At 36.4% G+C, this 27982-nt stretch overlaps 1 protein-coding gene across 3 annotated transcripts in view; it reads right to left on the reverse strand.

Annotated features, from left to right (window-relative positions):
* Gria2 (glutamate ionotropic receptor AMPA type subunit 2) overlaps window positions 1-27982 on the reverse strand; it is a 120407-nt gene that overhangs the window by 19071 nt on the left and 73354 nt on the right. For all 3 annotated transcript variants that reach the window (XM_059264748.1, XM_059264749.1, XM_059264747.1), the window contains exons 5-11: window positions 23910-23963; window positions 20611-20772; window positions 6080-6247; window positions 5704-5808; window positions 4786-4896; window positions 2712-2918; window positions 1868-2238 (exon numbers count right to left, since the gene is read on the reverse strand). In XM_059264748.1, coding sequence (XP_059120731.1) covers window positions 1868-2238; window positions 2712-2918; window positions 4786-4896; window positions 5704-5808; window positions 6080-6247; window positions 20611-20772; window positions 23910-23963 — 1178 coding nt within the window. The remainder of the gene's footprint in view (window positions 1-1867; window positions 2239-2711; window positions 2919-4785; window positions 4897-5703; window positions 5809-6079; window positions 6248-20610; window positions 20773-23909; window positions 23964-27982) is intronic.

The raw sequence follows: 27982 nt of genomic DNA on the forward strand, positions 1-27982 counted from the left end.
ATTCAAAAAAAAATCAATAACAAGGGAAATACCCTAACTAAAAACCTGTGTTTCTTACCAAGAAATTAATGTTATGGAGAGTAAACTATAGTGAGACTCAAGAATGAAAACAAAGCACAGAACAAAACATCCTATTTTGGAAGCAAGTGTAATAATAAAGAGAAATTGTTTGAATGCCACAGTGGACCCTGAGATGTTCTAGAATAAGTGTGCCTTCCATTCCAACCAAAAAAGCAAAAGCTTTTCTGGTGCTTAGCAAACACTAGATAACAAAGCAGCTGTGTGGCCATGCTGTGAGTAGGAAGTGGGAAGGCTCCCAGATCTGGTCCATCTCTGGGAGCACAGGACAGTGTCTACTTCATTATAAACCCACACATACTTCGGCTTACCCAAAAGACAGAACACAATGTGTTCCAGCCAAGCACAACTGCCTTTTACTTAGAATTATTGTACCACAATTCAGTGGTTTTACCAATGCTAAGCCATTAATCTAGGGTTTTATGGACCAGAGTGTCCTCTGACTCCTCAGTTTTGTTATTTTTTCTTCCTTATTCTTAGAAACAGATCTTCATATCTTTAACTTAAACCAGATAACTAAATATAGAGATGAGAGTCTGACCCTTCTCCATGTGTACCTAGGACTATATACTCCTTTACGCATGTCATGCAAACATAGTTAGAATATTTACAATTCATGGAAGGCCTAAATAGAATTCACTGTGAATGTGGAGCTAATATTTTTCTTTTTTAAAGATCTATATAATTTATTTTTTTTTTAAATGTGACTTTATAATACACTACCATTAGAGCTACTGACTATCAGAGAATAAGTGTTTAATAATTTCTGGTTAGAGGGTGCATTTCCCTCTTCTCAGCCAGTGGAAGATAGTAGAGCACTTAGAAAACTATGCATTTTTGAGATGCTGATATTCATTTTGAAATTAATTGCTTGTAATTCACCAAGTACTCAAAAACTAACATCTTAATGAATTATCATAAAAAAGTCCCTCCCTTGGCTAGTAAAGATCATCTTTGGAATCAAAGGAGGTTAGTCCAACTGAAATTGAACTGCCCCAGAAGACAAATAATATCTTGGCTTTAAATGTTAATGATACTACACCAGCAGAAGCAGGATTTATTTGTCTGAAGAGACACAAGTAGTTATCATTCATGTTGTAACATAAAGAAAAGCAGTTGATGATTTCTGACAGATATATGACAATTAGGCACTTTAGCCTGAGATAACCATATCCTAATGTGAAAGAAGTGTGTGAGTATGTACCATTTAATATGGCACAGGCTTTTGTAACAAGTCATTTGTTTTCTGTATGAATTTCTAGATACTTGAAAATGTATGATCAACCTTTTTCACAGAAGCCTAAGGTTTAAAAAGTTTGCTTATCTCTCTCACACCATTTTCATGAATTGATGTTAGAAAAATAAAGAGATGAAGTATGTTTAGATGAAGTGTTGTCTAACAAATTGTTGACTCTGTAGGAAATAGCTAACATCGCCCATTTTCCCATATACAGGTCTGTGGATCAACACAGATGACTGTAAAATGAGAATATGCAGCAAAAACACGGTACCCCTCCAAGCAGGCATGGAATGATAGGAACCTTATGCATTTTATAGCCTCTCCATGGTGTATATAATTTCACCAGGGAAACACATGATCAACATTCAAGGAACATTGTTCAAGTATTTCACAGGCTTACGCCAATGGTAAAAATTTGTCCTCTAAGCATCTTAAATTGCTTGGACAAGTGGTTGGCAGCTGGTGACATCTTTATAGTGAATTCATAAACACCATGAATATCCACTGGAGACCTAAAATGCACAAAGTTGAAGCAGGTGAGTGACCAACCTTGGCGAAATATCGCATCCTTGCTGCATAAAGGCACCCAAGGAAAACCAGAGACTATTAAAAATCCCAAATTCATTAGTTGATTCACTACTTTGTGTTTCTCTTCCATCTTCAAATTCCTCAGTGTGCCACTCGTAGGGGCTAAATCTGCTGACCAGGAATAAAACTACACTGACCCCAATGTAGGCAAACACAATGCACATCCAGATCTCATAGGCTAAAGGATCAAGAAAGGAAAAGACTCCTGGTTTGGACTTCTGAGGCTTCTTGATCATGATAGAGATTCCAAGACTCATGAAGGGCTTGGAGAAGTCAATCACCTCTTCTCTCACAAGGGTGATAGTTAATGGAGCAATTGCAATGTCAGCTTTCTGTAAAGGAAAGAAAGGAAAATAACAGGACCCAGAATTATGATTAGAAATGATACATAGCTAAAACTTGGAATGGAAAGGGATGGAACTTAGAGAATGGCAGCAATCAATGTTCTGGTGCTAAAGAATAAGTAAGAGGGTAATGTATTTATTTACCTAGTATAATAGACAAATAGTTTACCTATCTGACTTGGCTAAAGTCATTACACATTTCTTGCAGTATACCCTTGAATCACTGGGATAACCTGTGTGCTTGAAGACAGGTGGAATGCATGTTTCAGTTAATTGTCAAGTTTACTTCTGGCTTCTGCCTCAACCTCTCAAATTCTATCACAGAAATAAAACAGTTTTTTTTTTTCTAGAGCGTCATAGAATGCCAACAACTGAGATATGGTTATTTAAAAAAAAAGTGGCCATTCTCTCAACAAAGGTTCAAACTGAATTACTTTACCTATAAAGAGATATATACTTACCCCATATACAAGTTCTCCAACCATACCATTCCAAATTTTGGTGTCTGCATCCCTGGCCCCATACTTGCCATCCCCAACAATAGTCAACTTGTACTTGAACCCACAATGTTTGGCAATTTCTGCAGCTAAGTCAACACAGTAGCCCTCATAACGCTCATTCCCTTCAAGCATTTCATGATTTTTCTTCATCATAACATATGGTGATTCCTATAAGGAAAGACAATATGTTCACTGATTATCATACTGAATTTTAAAAATACTGTTATTATGTCAAACTCCTTAATAATTACTTGTCATACATAGGTATATGTTAGACATAGATAATACGGTAGACTTTGAAACAAAAATATATATATGCATAGTGCTTCTACAACCAAGCTTCTTAAATCTCTATATTATTGGTCACTAAAATGGTTTATCATATCTGAGTAAGATACCCAAAAGCTGTTAGCACAGCTCCCTCATTTTATTTGTAATCATTTAGTATCAGAGAGAGAAATTTGTGCTCAACAGCTGCTACATTCAACTTTGGGTCTATCGTACTCTTCTTCAAGGTTAAATGAACACCAGCTCGAAAAAGCTGAGTTCAGGCAAGATCTGGGTTACTGCTGTTCCAAGTACAAACTTCATGTAGGAAAAAACTGCATACACAATGATCCACAAATTGAAAACGGTCATTGTCATGGCAACATATTGATTCTATTTCTGAAAGCTTCGTGCCTCACTTCATCTATGAGACATAATACACTAGAATGATGGTACAAGTATAACTAGAGAAGCTCTCTCACTAGAAACATATAAGAGAGGAAGCATGATGAAATGATTCAGCAAATCTAATATTGTCCACTTTGGGGTGTTACAGAATATAAATGTAATTGAGTTAGTGGTTCGTTTCAACAGCATGAGGGTGAGAATTCCCGCATGTCCAACTCACACTCATTAAGAGAATTCCATGTGCCACTAATGTTGTATCTAAATCTCTGAGAAGTGTATCTATTTTCATCTCATGTTGTTAGGATAATGAATCCACCAATTTATAACCTCACTATTAAGTAAAGCAGTGCACAATCATCTTATCTCAAAACAATGTCCCTTAGTGAATTCCACTGACATGGACCATGGAAAAGTACTAGCTAGGCCAGAGAACAAGCCACAGGCCCTAAACCAGATGCCCCCAAAGATAAAGAACAGGTCAGGTAGGTCAGGTAGCATAGCAACAGAACAATGGGCCCTGACCAGTGACCTTACCACCTAGCACAACACCCTCACGACTTGCACATCTCCCTTCACCTGCGCGTAAGGCACGTCATGCACCCTTTCCCTCCTTCCTGCCCCCTCCCCCTCCCATGCTATATAAGCCTTGCTGAGGAGAATAAAATTTGCAGCTTGATCAGAACCCTGTCTTGCTGTCTTCTTTCATGTCTCCCCGTCCCTTTCATTCTCTCCCACAGATGGGTCGCCCCCGATGACACCCCGCTGGCCAGGGCATTCCACCTTCTCATCCCTTGCTTAGCATTGGGTTCTCATGATCCACATCTCCTTTCTTTCAATACAAATCCTAGATGGTCTACAACTAGACAAGTTTTGCCTCACTCTCTCAATAGTCACATATTTGGAACTAGGCACATGGCCACTACTCTATTCAAATGAAGGGTATAAAGGAGATCACATTTGTTTTCCGCTAAAAATAAAGAGGGGCTAACAGCATTATTAGATCATAATACCAAATGGGAGGGTGGAGATGAACCAGAGTTGGGTGAGGTTTGAAAGGAAGTGTGAAGAACAAACAAGACTTTGCTCTGCTGTTCACTTGTGTCAACAGCAGGGTATCAGCTGTCAAGGTAGAGTTCAGCCTTCTAGAAGATGAGAACATTCTAAGAGCTTCTGCTTAGCCTGTGTGTAATCCTTATAGCAGGTAATCATGCAATAAGTGACACAGTAACAAGTATTAGTGAATTAAAAATTGCAAAAGGTACTTGGGATAGTTACTACCTTTAAGGTAACCTAAACAGCAAGTTTCCAAGTGGATACTTTGAAAAAGTAAAAATAGAATTCAGTATATGTAGTTAATTACCAATATTGTGGTGACAACCACAGTTTTATTTTCAAGCCCAGATGTGTCATTTCCAGAAGGGAGCTCAGTTAGGGTGACAACCATTTTATCCACTTCACTCCAGTACCCAATCTGAAAAAGATCACAGTTGACAAACATGATGATAAATGGCCTGTCTTCGTGTAAAACATTTGATGCTTTTCAAACCCATGTCTGCACCCAAAGTAACGCCCACATTCAACAGACTTCTCAATATCAGCAACAACTTTACCTTCATTAATATAAATTTGTTGGGATTGAGACAGTTAAAAAATATTCTTGAAATTGGGTTGAATTTGAATCTTCCTATTTTATTATTTGTTTATTTATTTTTGTTTAATTTTCTCAGTACCTTGCTGTGCATCCCTGGTTTGTCTAGAAGTCACTATAGAGCTCAGCGTGCATTCAACTCACAATCCTCGTGCTTCAGCTCCTGCAGTTCAGGAATTAAAGGAATGAGCCAGTGCAACTGGCTCACTTCTCACATTTGCTGGATAACTTGGGTTGTGGGGTAATCATTTATACATGTAAATATACCTCAATAGTGACAATTTAGCCAGACTATTTTAAGGGGAGATTTTGAATTAAACATTTAAACGTATGTTTACATGACTATTTCTCCTAAATGCATCATATCTTTAGCAGTTGTTTTCTGTCTTATAACTAAAGTCTTCCTATAAAAGTTGAAAAAAGTGTAACATTTCTGCATATAGGTATTAATTATCACTATTGCTTACCAAAAAGCACTGATCTGATTCATAAAGCAAATCTCAAAACTGAATTTGTTTCTAGAAGTGGCTTACCACTGTCTACATGCACATGCTTCCTGATCCCAGGAGTGAAGTAGGCTCATGATGGAATCTGCCCCCGAGACCCTAGTTTAAATTCTTAAAGTTTTACCTTCCGGGGCCCATTTGTTTTGAGCTCCATGATATTAATTGTATAGTTTATTCTTTTTCCATTCTGGTCAAACTTTATATTTCCTGAGAGACCTTCAACTTGAACCTAATGATGGAATGGAAATAGAGCACAGTTATAAATATGTTAGATCCAAGATATAAACTGGCAAAATTACTCACACTGACCTAAACAGAAGGTTATTTTAATAGAGTTTCTGCCTACTCTTCAACCTACCTTTGTGCTCTGAGGAAACAACATGGCCATGTGTTCAACATAAGGAATACAACAAAGATGACTTACATGTTTTGACAAAATAACCAAAAACCACCTTAACGACTGTGTGGAGTCACATTAGCACTCATTCTGTGAAACTGACCTGTTTCAGGGCCCTTTCTATTTCTACACCTTGGCCCCAAGGCACAGCTGGGTTGGCCAAACAATCGCCTGCATTGCCTCTCCGGGAGATTTCAATCCTCTGCTTTCGAAGGTTACGGAATGCTTCAGTCATTACTTGGACGGCATCATAGGTCAGGGCAGACGTATACTAAAAGGAATCACACATTTTATAAGGACGGGAGAAAATTCAGAGCTTTGCTGCACACGACCTTGCCTACCACGCAACACAGGTCATCCAGACTACTCTTACCTACCATGCAACACAGAGAGCGGGCAAAAAGGTCCAAGAAGTTAAACACACCTCCATCTAGCTACCTTAGAATCGAACAAGAATGTGAATAATGGGAATACGGAACATGTTCTGAACACACAACATGTCCAAATACATTAATACCTCAGCTAACTTAAGTGAAAGTTTATTACATTTTTTTTTTTTGAGATTGGTTTCTCATTGAACCAGCACTTTATGGCCAGCTGTGATGATATATAGACTTTCAAAGTAACAATAGACATATCTTCGATGTCCAATAATAGAGTCATTGGTTAAAATAGACAGAAAATAGGTGATTTTTTTTTTTTACTCTGAATCTTTAATTCAACTTGGTAGTGCTCACATATACCTTAGAGTGGTGTTAGACCATTTATTTACATTCTCCCGTATGTTTCTGGTGTTGAGGAAAAGAAACAAACTCCATCATTCCTCGGCTATTTTTATGCTTTAACAGTCTATGATAACGCTAGCTCAAACTCAGAGCCACTGAGCAGGCATTAGCATAGTTCTGCCAGGTCTTACCCTTTTCCCATTCCCTCTGCCTTGCTGAAAACAATTAGATTACATTCCTAAAGCTAGTCAGCAAGGTCTATTCCCTTATTAGGCCACTTCTTCCTCCTGAAGCTGACTACCAAGTCCAGCAATCAAAAGCCTTCTTTGACTCACCTAATTAACATGCCCAATTAAAATTAAACACTTCATCTTTATTAACTGCCGTTTGCCTATGTGCCACTTCTGTCCCTTCTTTTTCCAGAAGCAGTCCTTTGTCCCTCTGGGACAAACATCCCTTCCCCCTTTCCCTTGTACCCTTCTCCTTCTCCCTCAGCCCCAATCTCCTTTACCATGGCATCCTAGCCCATCCTGACACAGACTTCCCCTTTTTCTCTTCCTAAGAATTACACCTGAAAGGTCATTTGCTGCTGTTTTGTCTGTCAGGGTCGGAAAGCAGCCACATTAACTTTTCTTCCCTAACTAACAAAGGATCTCTCTGTGAAAACAGGTACTTGGGTGTGGTTTGTGTCTAATCCGGGATCTGGGAAGGGACCCTCACCGTGCAGTAGTCCACTGCAACAACTGATATGGTGACACTAAATTCCTAACTAAAGTCCCAAACGGCTTGCAGTACACTCGAGCAATCTTATTCTCCAGTAACTTCATGCTTCTCCTCCCACCGTGAGTCACGTCATTTTTTAAATACAGCACCCTTCATCTGCTCCTCGCTCTCAAAACTCATTCCAATTACATTGTAATGTGGAGAGAAAGAGGTCCCTAGATAGTAGTTTCTTTATTGTCACCTGGTGAAATATCTAAAGCTCACAAAACATTTAACCCCCTGAGTTGACGACAGAACAGAGTTGGCCACACTTCTTCCAAGGCCCCCTCCTGAAGTGTTTTACTTGTATACCTCTGGTTTCCTTAAACATATTTGTTTCTGGAATGACACATACAATGTCCTTCAATCAGCACACTCTCTCTATAGAATTGTCTCTGTAAAAAATTCAACTTCTTAGCCAGGCGATGGTAGCACACACCTTTAATCCCAACACTCGGGAGGCAGAGGCAGGCAGATCTCTGTGAGTTCGAGGCCAGCCTGGTCTACAAAGCGAGTTCCAGGAAAGGTGCAAAGGTACACAGAGAAACCCTGTCTCTGAAAAAAAAAATCAACTTCTTTATTATCTCCTACCACAACCAAAGGAAGAAATGAGAGGAATAGAGAAGAAATAAGAGATGAGAGGAGGGGTGGAAAAAAGAGAAAGGATGCAGAAAAATTCTTTGTGCTGATGTTTTCTTCAAATAGCCATCCCATTTTTCTGTTTCCTTCTTAGGAGAATACTTTGAGAGGAACTTCTGATTCTGTCTTCACATATCAATCTTCTTTGCTTTTCACTCAGTGCTATTCATTGGTCCAAGGCTGTGAATGCCACCCATAGACTCTTACACGCGGCTTTGGTAGTGCTGGCCTTCCTACATAGCCTTCCCAGCTACCTTCCTGTTTGTCTTATTTATAGCATTTCCCAGCATCTGACTATGTGAACATTCTTCACTTGTTTCCTTTAACTAATCTCCCCATCAGAATAGGTACTTCAGGGAAGGGTAGACCTTGGCTGTTACCACTGGATTCTTAAGAGACTACGATAGGGTTTGGCATATTGAAAAGGCAAGAAGAAATGATGAAGGGATAAAGAAGGACAGAAGGAAGGAAAAAGGGAAGAAAGGAGGGAAAGAAGGAAGGAAAGAAAGAAGAAAGGAAGGAAAGATGGAAGGAAGGAACGAAGGAACGAAGGAAAAAGAGTAGGCCAGAGGTCGCACATAGACCATACTCTTTCAGAGAGGAATGGAAATGGGTGTGAGGCCATGGGAAGTACATTGTGACTGAGCTCTGTAACTCTATTCAGACATGCTTTATCTGTAAACATTCCTTGGTTTGTTGTTACTATTACTTTTTGTTGTTGTTGTTAGGAAGAGATCCCAGGCTGACCACGAACTTTCAATCTTCTTGTTTCAGTTTCCCAAATGCTAAAATTTCAAACATTTTTTTATTATGTTAAGTTATAATTTACTTTTTAAAATCTCTTCTCAAATGTTAGCCATCAAAATATCTCTTGTGATATAGTGTCACTTCAGGACATATGTGAGTTTTCACACTTCCTGCATTTTCTGAGGAATTTAAAAATCTCTTCTGGATAGAAATCTGGATCATTCTGTAATGCATATCAACATTGTCTGGAATGCATTGCATATATTAGATACTTCCTGAATGTTGTTCTATACAGTCTCCTGAATGTAGATGTGTGTGTGTGTGTGTGTGTGTGTGTGTGTATGTGTGTATGTGTGTGTACATATCTCCCAGATGGCTGCATTTGAGTTACTTAAGACACTTCAAATTCAACAGATTTTTTTTGCCAAACTTGTAATCTTAACCTATAAATGTACATGCAAAACATTAGACAAAATACAGAGTCACCAAAGTGAATTGTATCATTTAATCTAAAATAAAATTTCTGGAACTTATCTTACACAAAATATTTTGTTGTACAGAGAACTTTTATAGACAATAAAATTGAAGTTGCATTGTTTGCATTATTCAATGATTAGAAGAAACTTAAATTTCTGACAACAAGAAAATGTTTTAGGGCTGGGTATCTGTAGCAGAGTATCTGCCTAACATGTGCACAAATTATGCTCATGATTCAAAAAATAACTGAAGAGATAGAGTATTACAACTAAGTTTTCAAATTCTCGTCAATGAGAAGCGTGTAACAAGTCTATCACCTTTAAAAGTGGAAGAAGAGCTAATCAGATGGAAAAGCAGTTTATTTCATTGCTTTCACAGTGTTCTAAAGCACTCATGAATCATTTGCACACTGTATTACATTCCTACCAGAAAATCAAGTGGATTTAAGAGAAGAGTTGCTGATGTTGATAATAAAGGTCATAGCAAGTTTTATCTGCCTCACTGTGTGTCTGTTTTTATTATGCCCCAGTGAAAAGCATTGATTAATTTTCTCTCTGTACACTATTCAGTTCATTGCCAAATTAACTCTTAACATTAATGCCTAGGTCTCTGAATAAGTAATGGAACTTAAATTGAATAAGTTGGATATTAAGAAAGTATTACGATTCATATTGAAATTATAATAGCTAAAAGCCAAGATCTTCATTAAGTCAGTTTGCTCTCACTACAGGGAGATACCCATGAAGCCACCCACTAACTGTTTTAGAGGACTATAAATGTGGGCAAAATACATTAGAAATACAATTAAGCTGAACTAAAAGCAATCTGATCCATGCAGCACATCCCCACTGCAGCTGAGCATGCTCACGGGGTGAAAAGTCCCCTGAACCTTCCTCAAGTGTTCCAACTGAAACACATGTTCAGTTCATCTTTTTAAATTAAAACACACAGTCAGAAATGCAATTCTGAGCTGCTAGACAATCAGCAGTATGTGATGCAAGGCGTTTTAGCTTCTGTTCTGCATTTGTGGTCCATTTATTTTCCTAAACAAGTGTGCTCACAATTTTGACTGGAGAGTGAAATATTTCCATTTGATTACACTGCTCACTAAAGTATATATAAATTAGTTTGAAGAGAGCATGATGACTGTGTAACTATCTTCTTCTCTGAAAATAACTGCGGCACATCTGCCCTGATGTTTATGTTCTGTGAACTCTCTCAGCTCAGTTAGAAATTTATTCTTCAGTGGGGGGCCATTCAGCTTAGTGCTTCCCACAGGCCCAGCATCACCACACTAGCGCAAGAAATCTGGGGAATCATTTTCATGGTCCGTTTTCCAAATGCATGCTTTATTCCATTTTAAGTGTGTATTTGTTGAGACTTATATTTCAAAGATAAAATAAAATGTGCATTTAAATGTTTGTTATGTCCAATAATACCAAGCAAATCATCCAATAATGGAATAGTGTAATCACTGATACCAGAAGATGGCATTTCTAACACTAAAAAAGGAGGCAGAGAGGAAAAAGTTTGTGTTTATCTCATCTCGTGCATAACAAACTTAAAAGAAGATTCCATGAATACAATTTGAGCTTTTGTAGATTACCATATGGTGTCATGTTTTCTTAACACGTGTTTTCTATATCCTGAAAACATAGAAAATGGTATTTAAAACAGAGATAATAACCTTTACTCACTACTAAAATATTTTTTAAGTCCTATAAATTGCATCATTTTCAATTTGTTATAAAACTGAAAATTATTTGAGTAGAGTTTAGAAAGCACAAAAATTGTATGTCATAAAGCAGGCCTGGACTCAGACCTGCCACTTGATCCTCCATTGTCTTGGGGTGGTTAGTAAAGTGCTGCTATGGGATGCTTCTTAGGTAGACATTCTCAACATGTGGGGCACGACCCCATGGGTCATCTATCTCATACCCTTCATATTTTTACATTATGAGTCACAACAGTATCAAAATAGCAGTTATGAAATAGCAATGAACCAATTTTATGTTGGGGGGGGGTAACCACAACATAAAGAACTATATTAAAGGATCACAGCATTAAGAAAGTTGAGGACCACTGTAAGATTTAGAGAAACAAAAACAGTGTCTGTACTGCTTTGGCAGGTACTGAACAGCAAGATGATGGAAGAGAGTCCACATTCCCCTTGTTCTCTGTTTAGCATTTGTGATATGGTCATTATGAAAAAGATCCAAAGCCACAAATAATTTTATTGTGATCTGGTAGTTATTACAATGCCTAAAGCTATGAATAGTTTTATTCTGTTTTTATAGGTGAAGATTACAGATCATAAAATATTGTCTTTACACCGAGCCCCCAGATTTTGCTACCAGGGAGGAATTCGAAGCCAGTATTCTGTAACTCTGAGATGATGGCCTGACTTTCTGGTTCGCCTGGACTGTCACTATGTAGAAACAGAAAGTCTTCAATCCGAAGAAGCCAGTCAGTCAGTCCCCGGCACACCGTGACAGTTGCCGCTTCGTTTGGTAAATGCTGAGTTGAGTAAGTAGATGGATAGGAAATGAAGGCTTGGCAAATTGTAAAATATGCTGAAAGTGTTGTGGCTGACCGGCAGTCCATTTTGATTACTATCAATCTTGCTGTAAAGCAAGGGTATTTTCACTTGCTTTAAAAATCACTACCTGTTCTGCAAAAACAGAATTCTGTCATCTAATCAGTGAAGTAAATAGGTCACCAGCACAATAAACAGCGCAGCCTGAGACAGCTGAGTGATAATTCCCACCTTCTCAGTCCTGCCAGACAATTAAAATGTTCTTTAACAATGCCTAACTTTCTGTAAAATAATGCTTTGCATAACGTACTTCAGGATTGGAGTTTCACTGCTTGGTAAGAATTCTCATAGTCATTCCTACAAGAGCATGAGTTATTTAACTATACCAAATTATTATATGCCTTTTTTTTTTTTTACTAAGGCAAATTATTATATGCCCTTTTTTTTTAGTTTTTCGAGAAAAGGTTTCTCTGTGTAGTTTTGGTGCCTGTCCTGGATCTCGCTCTGTAGACCAGGTTGGCCTTGAACTCGCAGAGATCCCCCCGGCTCTGCCTCCCAAGTGCTGGGATTAAAGGAGCTTGCCACTACCTCCCAGCAAATTATTATATACCTTTAAAGGGTCTTGCACAATATAATATTCTGATTCTGTGCTTTACAAAATAATTATTAACAGGATAAAAATAGTGGGGTCTTTGACAGTTAAATAAATGTATAAGAAAAATTTAGATGTCTAAGAATCAAATAGAGACTCAAGGAAAAAGAACAGTGGGAGAAAGTGCACTGTGAGCCTAAAATTATTCACTTATCTTAATTTCAAATTCACCAACTGTCCACCCTCTGGAGGAGCTGTCTGTGATAAGGTCATCTTTAATTTACTGTAAAGCATCTTGAACATGTGCCCTTTGGAACTGCAGTGCATAGAGGCATGAAACCTTCATGAAACTCCACCTCTTTGGCAATCACACAAGCCAGTCACAATTCCCAAGAGGACAGTGAGAGCTCAGTGGAAAGAAACCAGAATTAGCATCTTTTATTATTTTCCATGAATAACAAAAATAATCTCAATGACTGTGGAAAAAGAAAGACTGTTATTTTCAAATGAACACATTTAAATGCATATATATATACACACATATATATATATATATATATATATATATATATTATATGCCTAAAATATAAAGATTGTCAATTTCAATACAAAAATCTTACTTAAGGAGCAAGCGTCTTACAATCAGAGACTTGGAATTGCGTACTTACAGATTCAAATCCTCAGTAAAGCTAATTACACAAACTCCTATAGAAAAAGAGGTTCAGTTTAAAGCAATGTCTGGATTTGATTCAGCCACAGTGAGGACCTGCTCAGAGGCAGAGCTTTCATTTCATGGCTGAATCAGTCACCTTCCTCACTCTCTCACTGTCCTTGTCCACAGTTCCTTAGAGTTAACAACTTATGAAAAAGCACAGACTGTCTAGAGTGATTACTCTGGCTTCAATTTCTACATTTGGTGACCAAAGATGTCTACCCACCAGTCACTGGAGTTTTTACATGATGGACAGACCATGGGTGAGAGCAGAGATTCAGCAAAAATTAAAAAAAAAATTATATAGGTTTTACTAAGGGCCCAAAGTGGCTTTTCGTATAATTGTTGCAGCTGATATTTTGAAGAAATCTTGCTGACCTACACATGTTCTTTGCAGGAAGAATTGAGTGAATGCAGCTGAGCACAGATGTCCTTCTTTATAATCATAAATATGAATAATTCATTCAAATGGCAATATATATATTTATTTGCAAATACTTTTTTCAGGATATATAATTTTGGCAACATCAGTATTGTAAATATATGATATTAATTTACATATGTCTTTTTTTAACTATCAAGTACAGGGGCTTAAATGCACCAACCTTTGTGGTGCTATGAATTATTTTAATATTTGCAGTAGTAAACACTGAGTCTTCGCTGTGTCTGTGGTCAGTTTAAATATTCACAAAGTAGAGTTAATTTTATTAGGCTCTCAGGGTACTATTTAATGCAGGATGCTAATTACTGGACTAAGAAAGATTATACTATTTTCAGACAGGTCCAATAATTCTCTTAGGGCAGCAATTAAGAAAGTTTGAGAATATGTGTTAAGTCAACTCCTGAGTAAAATGAGATTCTTATGTGAAAGCCATTATTTAAAGTGCCACACAAATGTTAGTCCCTGATGGTAGTTGAGTTCCTTAATACCATCAGGACATCAAAGTCACAGAGTGGAGCAAAGGTTACTATATGAAAAGGAAGCATGGATAGGCATGTCTTGCAAGGTAGAAACACTGAAGTCACAAAATGTATCTAAAAATGAAAATAGTTTTCATGTTTGCTACACTAACAAGTCTATTTATACTCTGCCTCCTTTTGAAATCTTTAAGAGAAGCGAAAGATCTATTTTCCATTGTCCCTTGTAAATACAAAGTCAGGTCAGATTACTACAACTTCCCAGTTTATCACCAGAGCAAACAGCACAGGGCTCTTCTGCTTGTAGAAGAGACTTAAAGCAAATTCCATAGCAACAATAATCCAGTATTTTCTTTCTTGATAGCCTGATAATTGCAAAGTTCTTGCTTATTTTTTCCAGATCATTACTGTTCTTTCTACAAATGTCTTCTTTGAGCCTCTCTTGTGCAAACACTATGTGATTTAGAATCAGCATCTATAAAAGAAGCACATGCTTCTTAGGGTCTTGCATTTTTAAAAAATCTGAACATAGCTTTCAACGGCACTTATCAATAAATCAGATATAAAGGCTTTGACTTCTGCAGTTATTTATTTTATAAAGAAATTAAGAAAAAATGTCAAGGCATTGAATCCATCTGTTTCTGCCCACCCTGAGGCATAGTCACAATTCAGGCCCCATCCTGGTCTGCCCAGACAACTTTGTGATACTTTTCTCCTCCAAGATCCCTGCAACACCTTGTCACCAGGGAATCCAGTAACCTCCTGAGTCCAGCTGATCAGCACCCATCTCCTGAATGTTACAGACTTTCACCATGCTGGGAGTGGGACTCAGAGCCTCATACCTGTGTGGTCAGCATTCCTTGACTCTGCACAGTCCTTATGACATCTCTATTCAGTCCTCAGACTGATAGAAAATTTGTCTATTTTCCTTAAGTGGGAAACTTTGCATGTTCTTTTTCCAATTCTTATAGACTTCGATCCCCTGCTCTTTGTAGCTTATTCACCTTCAGGTTTCAAACTCTGTTGTTTCATCCAAGAAGTCTTTCTACTCCATAACCATCCCTCCATGATCCTTGTAGGCAATACCTTCCTCTACTTGTGCATGCAGGAAACTGTTATTCAAAGCCACTATGCTTCAGTTTTTACTTTATGTGTTTGTGATGGATCAACCAACAACTTGACATTGACTTACAAACATGGAGATAAAACTAACAATATCATGAATAAATTAATTACAAATATGTTACAGTAGAGGTCAAGAATAATTTCAAAAGGAAAAAAAAATACCTTGAAACAGAAGTGCTACAATGTCACCTCCCTTGGATGGAGTAAAGCATATGGTTTAAAGAACTGATACCCAGCTCCCATGAAGAGATGTCATTTGATTAAGATTGAAGAACCATAAGGAGCTTACTTCTGCAGACATATAAGGAAGGAATGTTCTAGAAGAGGGAATAGTCAATGTAGAGGCACTCAGTGGGAAAATGTCAGAATGTTTAAGGATTAAAATGGAAGAATACAGGTGAAGCGAAATTGGTGAGGGAACATTGCCAAGAACTGAGGCCACATGTGAGGTGAAGAATGTGAGCAACTCCTATGTCAAGGAGACAACTTTGATGTCTATGCAAAGTGCAAAAGGATACTGAAGCTTTTGGAGAAGACTCATGACACACTTTGAATTCGTTTTAAAGGGAACACAAAAATTGAAGGTATGAAACAGGGGAAGCAGTTCTCAAGATGGCATCATAACAGGGCAGAGAGTAGGTGGTGGTTGGGTTTGAGATGGTTGCAGAGGACAAGACAAGGCTTGGTGAGAACTGAGACAGAATTAATGGATTTCCTGCCAGGTTGGATAATAGCTGTGAGAGGAAGGGTAGTGTTAATATTTCCAAATGTTTGGTCTAAAGAGTACATGGTGGTTGGACTTGCTGTGAAATGTCATGGGAAAGTTGATGTAAAGAGGAGTTTGCAGAGGCTGGAGAGGACACAGGCATCAATGGGAACTCAAAAATTCATAAATGGTAATAAAGAGGAAAGTCTGAGATGATGACAAGGCGATTTCTGCCAATGCTACAAAGTGATTATTGGCTTCTGACATAAAAGTTCATGAATATTTTTGTGTTTTATCTAACAAAGAAAAATGCCTTCTACAGAGTAGAAATTCAATAAATATATTTTGATCAGAAGAATGAATACATGAGTGTTGTCACAAGTCACTAGAACGTTAGTGAGAATCAGATTTAATGACTCAGTGCTATGACTCCAATTACTTTTAATTATGTAAGCATGAAGAAATTTAAAAATTGCTATTTGTTTGATCATTACTTAAAATATGTAAAATATTAAAATGAAATTTCGAAGGTACCAATTGAATATATTTTAATTAAGAAACTGTGGAATCTGTATTAAGTTTTTATGAATTTTTACTCTGAACCACTTATTTCTCCTTCCTACAACTTGATATAATTTCTAAAGCCTAGCCATAGAAGAATTTGATTTGGTGAATTAGAATCAAATAAGATTTTATACCAACAGCTCTTACTGCCTAAGATTTTTCCAATTTTTATTGTAAAGTCCTAAAATGTGATTTTAAACAACAGTGTATCTGTTACAACAAACAAGGCCCTCCAAAACAGCATGAAAGAGAATTACCTCGCTAGACAGTAATTTCATTATAGAGGTTTGCCTCCCTTGCTTTAAGCAAAAAAAATACACTGAAATACAGTCTTTATTTAGACACATACAGAGCTCCTTCTTACTTCTACCTATAAAAGTAGAAAAGGATTATAAAAAATATTAGTTTTCTCATATTAATATCTTTATCTTCATGGTTACAACTTTCAGTGTTCAACTATAACCTAAAAGTAGACTTTTATATTATTTGTTAGTATATATATATATATATATATATATATATATATATATATATATATTCATAATCTTTGAATTGTATTCCTCTTTGATGCTCAGGATATAACTCATTCCATCCCACTCTGTCCTGCACGACATGTAGGTCATCCCGTTGTTCAGTCCATCCACCCTGCACATGGCACCCTCCTATTATTCATATATCCATACCAGGTCCACTCTAGAGAATTTGCTCAGATCCTTCTAAAGACAGCTTCATTGTACTTAGCAGTGTCACCACAGTACAGTAGGAATGCAAATTTTGATGTGTTGGTGAGCCTATAAAGAACTTTTTTGTGTGAAAAAGTAAAAATTCCCAACTCAATAAGGAAAGGAGGAAAGTGATGCAATGCCTGCATCATCTATCTTGCCTCACTTCATCACAGAGACATTGTATCATCATCCCAAATTATCACATAAGGGAAGAATGAGCATGGCACAGGAAGATATTATGGCACCACATTTACATTACATGCATTACGGTATATTGCTGTGGATCTGTTTTGTCATTGACTGTTGCTAATATTTAAGTGTGCCTAATGTATAAATTGAACTTTATAATCAATATATACATATATATATATATATATATATATATATATATATATATATATGACAAATGCAGTGTGTATGTGCCTATGTGCCTGTGGGGGTAAGGTAGAGGGAACAATGGAGGGAGAGAAGAGAGAGGACAGGGAAAACAAAAGATCGAAGTTCCTTCATTTTTGAAAAGGGTTGGGAAAAGAAACAGACCTTTATTTACTTTTATGCTTCTAATACTATGCTAATGTTCTGTAATTATTTAACCTTCACCCCAGCCTGTAGTTAACAGCTTTGTTTGAACTGCACAGAGAACTACTGACCAAAGGTAAAATAGTAATTAAGTAGACACTATTGTAGAGCTTGATATGCTCTATGGTTTCAGGAATCCACTCAGTTTAGGCTCATTTCCAGTGGATATCATGGGGCCCTCTCTTGTAATTATAGCCTCTTAGATCTACGGACAGCTGAGTAGCTGTAGTACTTACAAGTAAAACATGCCTGTTTCATTTCACAAGTTCCAAATTATTTCTTATAATAGCATAAGATTTGCAGTTTTCTATTTATCACGCTGGGGGATGACTTTATGTCTCCACATGATACTCCTTGCCAAATCCCCTTTCTTTTCTTTTCTTTCAGCTTTAGCTTCATGTAAAAAGTATCCTGGTGTCCCCATACAAAAAGGCTTTCTTGACCTCCTTCCCACACTCTGTTCTAATTAGCTGGAGGGAAATGGCTTTCCTGACACACATTGTCCTTTATTATATTTGCTCATTGATATATTTGTGTTTTATTTTGGACTGTGCGTTCTCAAAGTCAAAGTTCATACTTCTTTTATTTCTGTTGTGTGATTCATTCCTTGGCCCTCTAGTACAGAGCAATATATATCTGAATTAGAATGAACTCCAGCCCAGAGATGAATTTCCCCTAAAGGCTTTCAGTGATCTGTATGAAGCCTCTGGGGTAAAATAGAGAAATTGCAACATGTTCAACTTGGAATAGACTTTAGCAACTGGCTGAAATTCCCTGCATTTTGGAAAAGGATAGGGAAAGCCATGAGTCTTTATTAGGATCTATGGTTCTCATAATGTGATAACATCTACTGAACGGTATTTAGTACTCATTTCTAAATTTCACAACAGCTAGGAAATAACAGCCATGATTGCGCTACATGGATGAGAACCCTGAACTAATCAAATGCAGATTCCAAATCTGTTTTAAACCTGCAAGCCTTCCTACTTTGCAGTATCCCACTATGATGAACTGTAATAAACTCTCTGAAAATTGGGCGAAGCAGCCAAGAGGAAGACATTGTGGAAGGTAAGGAAGCAAAGAAAAGGCACATTGGGTGAGCTCAACAGATTGAATTCCGGAACAAAGTTTCAACAAAATTTTAATAGAATAAATTTCTGGATTCCTCATTCCCCACAAATCTTGATATAAGACATATGAAGGCAAATGATGATGTGGATTCTAGGAGACAAAATGAAATCTCATTTTCTATGTTTCTCAAAGAGGCAGTATGGGGACACCACAATGAGTACTAGAAGAATGTGAAGAGAAAGTGGATTCTATTTAAGGATGTGGGAGGAATGCACTCTCCATTACACATCTTAAACAGTATCATTTATCAAAAGACAGAAGCCTAAAGTTCAGTGAAGGGATGCATGAGCTGTGAAATATCCATTAAACCAGATGGAGACATGCCCTATGACAGTAAGTGTCCAATGTCATTCTCAGGAGCTGTGTTACATTACAATATCCCATAAGATCAAATAATAGATAGCATAAATGTTCAAGTCAAGATCATCAAACAGGAACTCACTTTCCTTTTAGAAAAAATAAAGTGTTTTTAAACATTTTAGAAAATGGCTCTCTGAAATTCAAAGGATCCATTCATATATACCAAATATAGAACTTCAAACTTTCTATAGTTTATTTAGGGAAATTCCATAACTAGATACAAATGTATAATCATCTATCCACTTTATGTGTGATCAACTACTTCCCTGATAACTTTATATATATATTTCCATATTACACAATCACTAATGTTTGTTTATATATATGTATATATACATATATATAATCACCTTTTCTCCTTAATTTAACACATTTCCAATTCCATAAAAAAAGACCATTATGTGTGCTCTAAACCATTTGCCCTCAGTTTAATAATACTGTCTTAACTGAGTCTGAATCTTAATTATACTCTCAGTTATATCAGCAACAAGGGATAAGTACTCTCATTAGCAGAAATACCTAAATTAGTAGTAAATATGTGCACGAGTGTCTACACAATATACAGAGGAAAAACTTAGTTCCCAAATGCATGCTGGACAAAGCAAGCCAACACACTTCATGGTAAGGCACTTACTTCAGTTAGCTTTCAAGGATTCTGCCTGACTGTGTAGGCATCACGTTGATGTTTCCATTATTAAAGTAATCATTTTTTTATCATCTTTCTGACTTGTCCATGTTACTCATGTTCAATTATTTTATAAATACCACACACTTACATACCACATGTATGCATTTTATGTGTGGTCATATGCTTATTGTCTAAACTGTATACAAGTGAGATGATTGATAAAAAGCCCACCTGTATTATTCTTTCTTTGATTTACTTGCAGACAAAATATTGTAAGTGACAGCCAGAGCTTTTTGTCCTTTGGTTCTTAAGTTTAAAAATGGTTTCCTCAGACAAGGCTTCCCAAGACATATAATTTATGTTCTTGCCTGCCATGTGTTCCATGGCTTATTGTGCTCTCCCCTATGATGGTCTTTCTATTGTCTGCCCTCATGGTACTGTGAGTGCAGGCAGAATCCTGTCCTTTAACTTGCCCCCAAAGATCCCAGCTGAGAATCCACAGACTATAAAAATTCCCATAGATAAGTAAATGAATGAAAACACTGTGGAGATGCAGACAGAAGAACACTACAGTAACACACCATTTTTTCTTATGTAAACTAGCAAAATATTGAAAGTGTGTTCATCAGTCTGTGTGCTCGCCATCTTTTGGACTGCACACTATACCTTCTTGTATTTTCTAAGCACTCTCTTTCCCTTAATGCAAACCTTAATTGTCGCTGTGTGTGCTCCAGGGTATTCTTTTTCTTCCAGTGTTGACCACCTTTCTATAAACTTAGACACCAGGGAATCGTCGTAGTCCACGATCTGAAATCCAGAGACATTTGCACCTCCGAACTGAATTTTCAGCAGGTCTCCATCAGTAAATCCCTAGATATAAAACACATTTGTGTTATCTCTGTGGAAGTTAACCTCTCCTGTGCCTCTCTACACATTGTGTCTTTAAATGTTAAACACACACAGGAGAGAGAAAATGCCTATGTAAAAGGTTTCTTATATTTAACAGCCAATGCTCCTCACCACACCTCACATCATATAGGCATCATAGTGGGCCTCTATTCAACATGTTTACTGACGGATCATCTCATGAAAAGCTCACAGGAAGTTTTCTCTTATACTGAGACAGCTTCCATGTGTTGGGTAAGGACTGGGTCTCCTTCATTGAGTTTATCATGGAGCACAGCCATGTGCATACATATGGAGAATATTGATCAAACTATTCTCTATTAAACCAATCATTCACCCACCTGATAAAATAGCTTTAAAATGAGGAGGAAGAAACAAACACCCAATTGGTGTTCTTAATTGTTTAACAGAAATGCAATTTCACATTAAATTAGAGACAAATTTAATACAATAATTGAATTTCATCAAATAGCTACAGCCCAGGAGAGAAATTTGGGTGATTATGGGCATCTGTCCTGCTCTTGCAGAGGACCCAGGTTCCCTCCCAGTAGCCACACTGGGCCGGTCATATCCTCCAGTAACTTATTTGATGCCCCCTTCTGACAAGTACAGGTATTGTACTCATGAGCAGAAACCTACAAATCATGTTACACTTTCATTAATTCAAATTATGTGCTATCATGAATTTTAACATATTTTTTTTAATCAAAGAAATAGAAGTCAAAATTTCAATGTTGCAATTATAAATGTACTTGCATTTTAAATGTATTCATTCTGCAATGCATAATTATTAAATATATCCTCAATTAAGCATGGATCTTTTATTTGTTGTTAGTATTTAAAATATGAATTATTATACTTTTTACCTGGACAAAGAGTGATTACTCCATGTTACCCCACAATTTTGTTTCTACAGAATTGGTGCTAAATGGACTCTTTGGATTTCTAGTGTGACAACTGATTTTGAAGGGTTTTCATCTTCCAAGTACTCAAAAGAAAATTAACACTTTCCCTCTGGCCAGTCTCTTATGCATGTTAGAAGAGATGGTTGTAAACAATTCTTTAATTCTTTAACAATAGAATGTGACCTATCAACACTTTGTACTTGATGAATACTACTCCATGAAGAACACCCTAACCTAATCTAAATTATTACTCAAATAGTATTTGCAAGATCAGACAAAACTCTACCTTCATGGCATCTGGAAATTAGCATTTCAATGTCATTAAATGTCTAAATTCTCAGAAATTACATCAGAATCGGGACTTCTTCACTGAGTTACCAAAAGTTTGTGAGGAGAGGAAATCAAGGGTTTGGAAAAGGGAAAACAGACCCAAGTTCAGCTTCAGTATTAATTTAGGTAGATTTTTAAATAGAATCATGACAAGAGCATGGACTTGCTCACTTAGACAGCTCTTTCCTTTTTCATGGCATTACGTATCAATTCTCAAATTGATGAGACACCTTCTGTCGTTATTTCTCAATGTTCCAATATAATCTTCTCCATCTGGGCATTTTAAAAGATCGCAGCTTTCACTGTGGCTCTGTGCTGTTCACCAAATGGCACAATTCACATAAGGGACTGAGTGTACAGGCTGTTCCGGGTCTGGAACACAGCTCAGCGAAGACTCATTGCAGATCTTTGTTTCCTGTTAACTCTTGTGCCTACACAGAGTCCTTTCCAATCTCCTAGATACACACTAAGAGAAAAGCCCAGAAGACTGCCACAGCAGCTAGTAATCATGCCACCAAAGAGAAATTTCATCTTGAACAGCCAACTTCCTCCAGACTCAGGTCACTGACTGCTATTGACTTGAAAACACTATTGTTTGAAACTTTTGTTCTGGGTTTTTTGTTTGTGTGTGTGTGTGTGTGTGTGTGTGTGTGTGTGTGTGTGTGTGTGTCTTTCTGTCATACCAGGCTGTTTTCTGAAGTACAAGCTGATACTCCATAAATCCTAAAAAGAAGCCTGTATTTGCATAAATACAAAGCCTTTGTGGAGTCCTGTCTATCACATGGCCTAGAATAAACTTGTGTTTGCTGCCTCTTTCCTTTTTTTCATTATATTTTTCATGAGGTGGTGCATGAGGTGGTGCAGAGATCCTTTCCAACAAACAAGGTCATAGCTACTCATAGACCATGAGGAAAAACAAAGATTGTTTTACTACTATTTTAAAGCCCATTTTAGAAATACAAAAATCTTCAATAATCTAAATAGATTGGCTATAAATAAGAAATAAAAAACCCGAAGAAATATAATTAGCCAATTCTTTTTTAATATATATTGAATTGATAAGAATCCTGATGAGAACATGATCAACTCTTATAAGAACTCGGTTTTCATTTCATTGTATTACTCACATACTATGTAGAAAATCAGAAATAAAATATTTTCAAGGTATTATGATTATATGATCTACAATATATGATTGATAATTTTATTGACATATCATATTTCTAGATTTAACTCTCTCATAAATGCCCATCAATTTTAGATATTATATATTAAAAATTCAAGTGAGAATGCAAGCAGTAAGTTTATAAAATGCAGTGACAGAAAAATGGATAATTAAACAGTTAAACTTTATATTTTAAAGGTTTCCCTTAGTATAGAATTTCAACATAATTTTTTGAGAAAATATTGTTATGAAGATATTTATATCACATCATAATAAATAGAACTAATTTAAAGTTGTAGATTAAAAAGTAAACCTAAAGCAACCAAATAAAATATTTCATTTATTATCTATAAAATATAATTGGACTATATTTTAAAAATATGAATGATGATCATTCCAAATTAATATATTCAATTAAAAATATTATGCAGCAACACTGGGGAGATGGCTTTGTATTTTCGAGCACTGATTAGTTCTCCAAATGATCAGGATTAAGTTTGCAGCACCCACATGAGGGCTCCCAACTATCTGTAACTCCAGTTCTAGGGAACCCTAAGGCCTCATCTGGAATCTACAGGTATTGTATGCACATGGTGCAGAGACATACATGCAGACGAAACACTCATATCCATGAATTACAAATATATAAATCTTAATAAAAACTTAGTAGGTAGTAAAATAATGCCAATTAATTCACCTACCAGATTTGCGATGATATAATGGTACCCTTTAACATGTTTTCCAATGGTGATAACCTAGCAAGGATAAAAACACAAATATTTAATACATATGAAAAACAACAATACAAAATTACTGATATGATGATCTGATTAGCAAAAGATGGAATTTGGAGTCTTATGTTCCACTAGTCATTTTTAATAAAACATTTCTAGCAAATACAGAGAATGTTTCTTAGGAAAGGTAATAATTCACTTTAGTGCTTAGTAAATGTTATCTATTAAAAAGTCAACCACTAAATCAAAATAACTCATTTTTTTAATTAAAAATATGTCCATATATTTTGGAGGGAAACATAGATTCAAGTAAATTTAATCCATAGCAAGTTATAAATTTATTTCTATCATTATATATATTTGTCTTCCTAATAAACAACCACCTAAAATAAACATCTGAAATATCATAACTGTACATCTATATACAATAGGCATACACTAAGTTTATATAATGATAAGGGGACATTAATAAGCAAATACATTATTATTATTATTGATACACTTATAGCTTAGTTCAAATGAATATTTATAGCTTTTGGCAACAAAGTAGCCAAGAAGATAATTTCTCTTCATAAATCTGAGTCAAGCAAGATAAGCTTACATCTTGGAATGAGAGATTACTCTAGCAATGGTCAGAGAACCTTTCGCCATTACTGAGTCACATTTCCTTTTGCTGACTTATATCACTGACACAAAGAATAGGTGCAGATGAATGGGCTTGATGTAGTATAGTACAGAGATGCACCTAGTGATAAACCCACTGTAAAATGAAAATAACTTAGGTGAACAATGCATTTAATTCTCTTAATCTAATAGCCTTCATAGCTCACGATCCAAAGTTCAGAGAAGTATGGTTTACTTTCTTTTATGGCTGGAATGCTTGAGGGGAAGCAGTGACATACAACCACTGCCCATCATCTCCAGAGAGTTCTGTATTGCATTTTGGTGCCACGGGGTAGGGAGGGGGAGTTCAAATAGACAGCTTCTGCTAAATTCATAAGACACTCCAATGTATCATATAATTGAAAATTATAAGATGAGCCATGTAAGACTAGTGTCATTAATATTCAAAATAATTTATTTAGTTTGTATTGTGTTATTTTAGAAAAAGTTCCACTGTGTACCCCAGTCCCTCCTTGAACTCAGCATTTAGGTCAACCTGGACTCAAACTCTCAGTGACCCTCTGCCTCAGCCTCCACAGTGCTGGGATTCCAAGCGTGTACCATCATCCTTTCCATTTTTAAGGAAAATAATCAAGCCAATGAAAAACATGAAACTGTAAGCTAAAAAGAAATATTCAAAGTATTAGTTCCCTTTCCTGATTCTCTAGATCCCCTTATCATTAAACAAATGACTAATACTAACAGTGAACCTGTAAACTTCTCCAGGTTTATCCTTCCCACCCTCTGCACTCAGACCACATGGGTTTTCTTAATTGTTTTGCCCAATAGCACACTTCTTTAAAACTCCTCAGGACTTTGTCTCCTCACTTGGAAATTTCTCCATGTTACCACATCCATGTATTATTAACATGCAAGATGTAACCAATTTCAGCCTAATGGTCACCTCCTGGCTGAAGACTTCCATGATTGTCCATTACCCAAGACAATGTCAGGTGCATGCATCAACACACATCCAAGAGGAAGGACACAATTTCCAGAAAAGATTTTACAGAACACCTTGCTGATATTGTATGACAGCTGTTTGAAAAGAATTCAGGGTTATATAGCCTTCTTGCCCATTTTTACATCACACAACTAAATTGCCCTTTCCAAGAAAACAGATCCTCCACATTGAAGGCAGAAGCTTGAACAAAAGATTCCTTTTAAGTGAAAAATATTCTAATTTGTCTCAGCTTAATCAACATGCATTGTGTCCATAAATACTTTAAGAACATCTGTTGATTCTGCCTATTGAGCAAGCTACAGTGCTAATGTCCCTGTTTTCCATCTGAGACAAGATGAACAGTACAAATGAAAGCAGTTGTCCCTCTTTCTGTTTACTGAGAAAAAGAAGTTATAAGAAATTCACTAGGTTACAGTCATTATAGATGTTCGTGCTGGCCACAGTAGCCATTATAATTTTGCTTTACAATAGCAACTAGTATTATACAATAGAGAATTCATGCTAATTTCTAAGTGTTCTGATGGCTGCACACTTCTCTCATCTGATCACAGCTAGAAATAAGTGTCTTTTGGGTTTTATCAGATAATGTTAAAATAGTCCTAATCTAATGCAGGTTAATTCTGCTGCTAATTTCCAGATGCCGTTAATATAAGAGTTTTGTCTGATCTCCATTCTCTTGCAAATACCAGTTGAGTGAATTAACAATAGAGTGTCCTTTTTTTGGCTAGAATGTGCCTTATCAACACCTTGTACTTGGTAAATGCTGCTAACTTAATCTAAATTATTGCTTTCCATAATCCTCTTCCAGAACAATTTGTTCTTTTCAGTCATGGATCATCCATGTTATGATTATGTAACTACAGCATTAACTTCTTTCTTTGATGGGTCTTACCATGTTTTATTTAATGATGCTTCTTTAGACATATTTTGGTGTCTGTACAGAAAGCCATAGAGACCTGGAATATTTATTCAAAAAATTAGTGAATGGCTCAAAGCTAGCCAAATATTACCTTTTGGGTATACTTTGCATCAATCACTCCTCTCAAGAGATGGGTAGATCCAGCTGGATGGTGGCGGTGCACGCCTTTAATCCTAGCACTTGGGAGGCAGAACCAGGTGGATCTCTGTAAGTTCAAGCCCAGCCTGGTCTACAGAGCAAGATCCAGGCCAGGCAACAAAACTACATAGAGAAACCCTGTCTCAAAAAAATGGGTAGATCCTCATCCATCCATTGCAGATCACTTCCATAGTTTAGATCTTATATGACCCATCCATATCCCATGTGTTAAAGGCTTGCTCCTCAGTTTGGGGCTATTAGAAGGTGGTACAAGCTTCATGAGAAAGGATATAGTGTAAGAAATTTAGAACGTTAGAGGAGTCTCCTGGAGGGGATGGAGAGACCATGATCTCTTCCCACCTCTCGTTTGCTTTCCCGCCACACTGAAGTAAACTGTTTGCTCCAGTACATACATTGTCATTATATGTAGTTGTCCACCTAGATGGAAAATTACCGACAACTAGCTGTGGATGAAAATTTCCAACATAATGAGCCCAGATCAACAGTACCTCTCTAGAATTTTTTTTACCCTATTATTTGTTAGAGTAACAGAAAGCTGAATAACACAACTTTCTATGTTATAGTTCTTAGTACCTTATCTCTACTCATTTTCTTTCCATATAGTAAGCTCTTGAGTTTCAAATAGCAGCCTTTCTTGCCATTCTTTGTATCCTTCACTTAGATAATAAATGCTGATTAACTGACATGCCATCCATTTATGCACTCATTTAATGTATTTATAGACATGTATTTATGACATATAAATGTTAAGCAATGCTTTTTAAGTGAGGTACTACATGGAGACTTGCATAACTGTAATTACAGGTTTTGCTTCAAATGTTGCTTTTTATGGTCCCAGTGTGTTGTGCAATTTCCCTATTCACATTTTTGAAAGACACGGTTGTATAAAGGTTTTCATTTGTGTTTATTACAAAGAAGCAGGAATATTTAAATTTTTAAACCAGACTAGTGAATATTATTAAAATTCAGCTTTACTGAAAACCTCCCATGAAATTAACTGTGATTTTGAAGTGAGCATTCCAACAAGTGGCCTATTCTAACAGCAATTTTAACTTCATCTTTGGAGACGAGAATCAAGATTTTTAAATTGAAATTATTCTCCTCTCTTGCATACAACTGATTCTTTTACAGGTCACATTAGTTCGATTTAGTTATTAAGTCATTAAGACACTCCATTTTTTATTCCTTAAGGTCTATATTATATATCAATTAAGGCTTCTAAACACTTGTTTCTAGAATTAATGTCTTGAATATTTTAGTGAATTTCAGTTTTTATCTCAAAGGCTGGGAGCATAAATGCACACACAACTGTATATTTCTTTCTAATCTAATGTA

Source organism: Peromyscus eremicus, chromosome 6 (assembly GCF_949786415.1).
Source record: "Peromyscus eremicus chromosome 6, PerEre_H2_v1, whole genome shotgun sequence".
In the NCBI taxonomy this organism is placed as follows: domain Eukaryota; kingdom Metazoa; phylum Chordata; class Mammalia; order Rodentia; family Cricetidae; genus Peromyscus; species Peromyscus eremicus.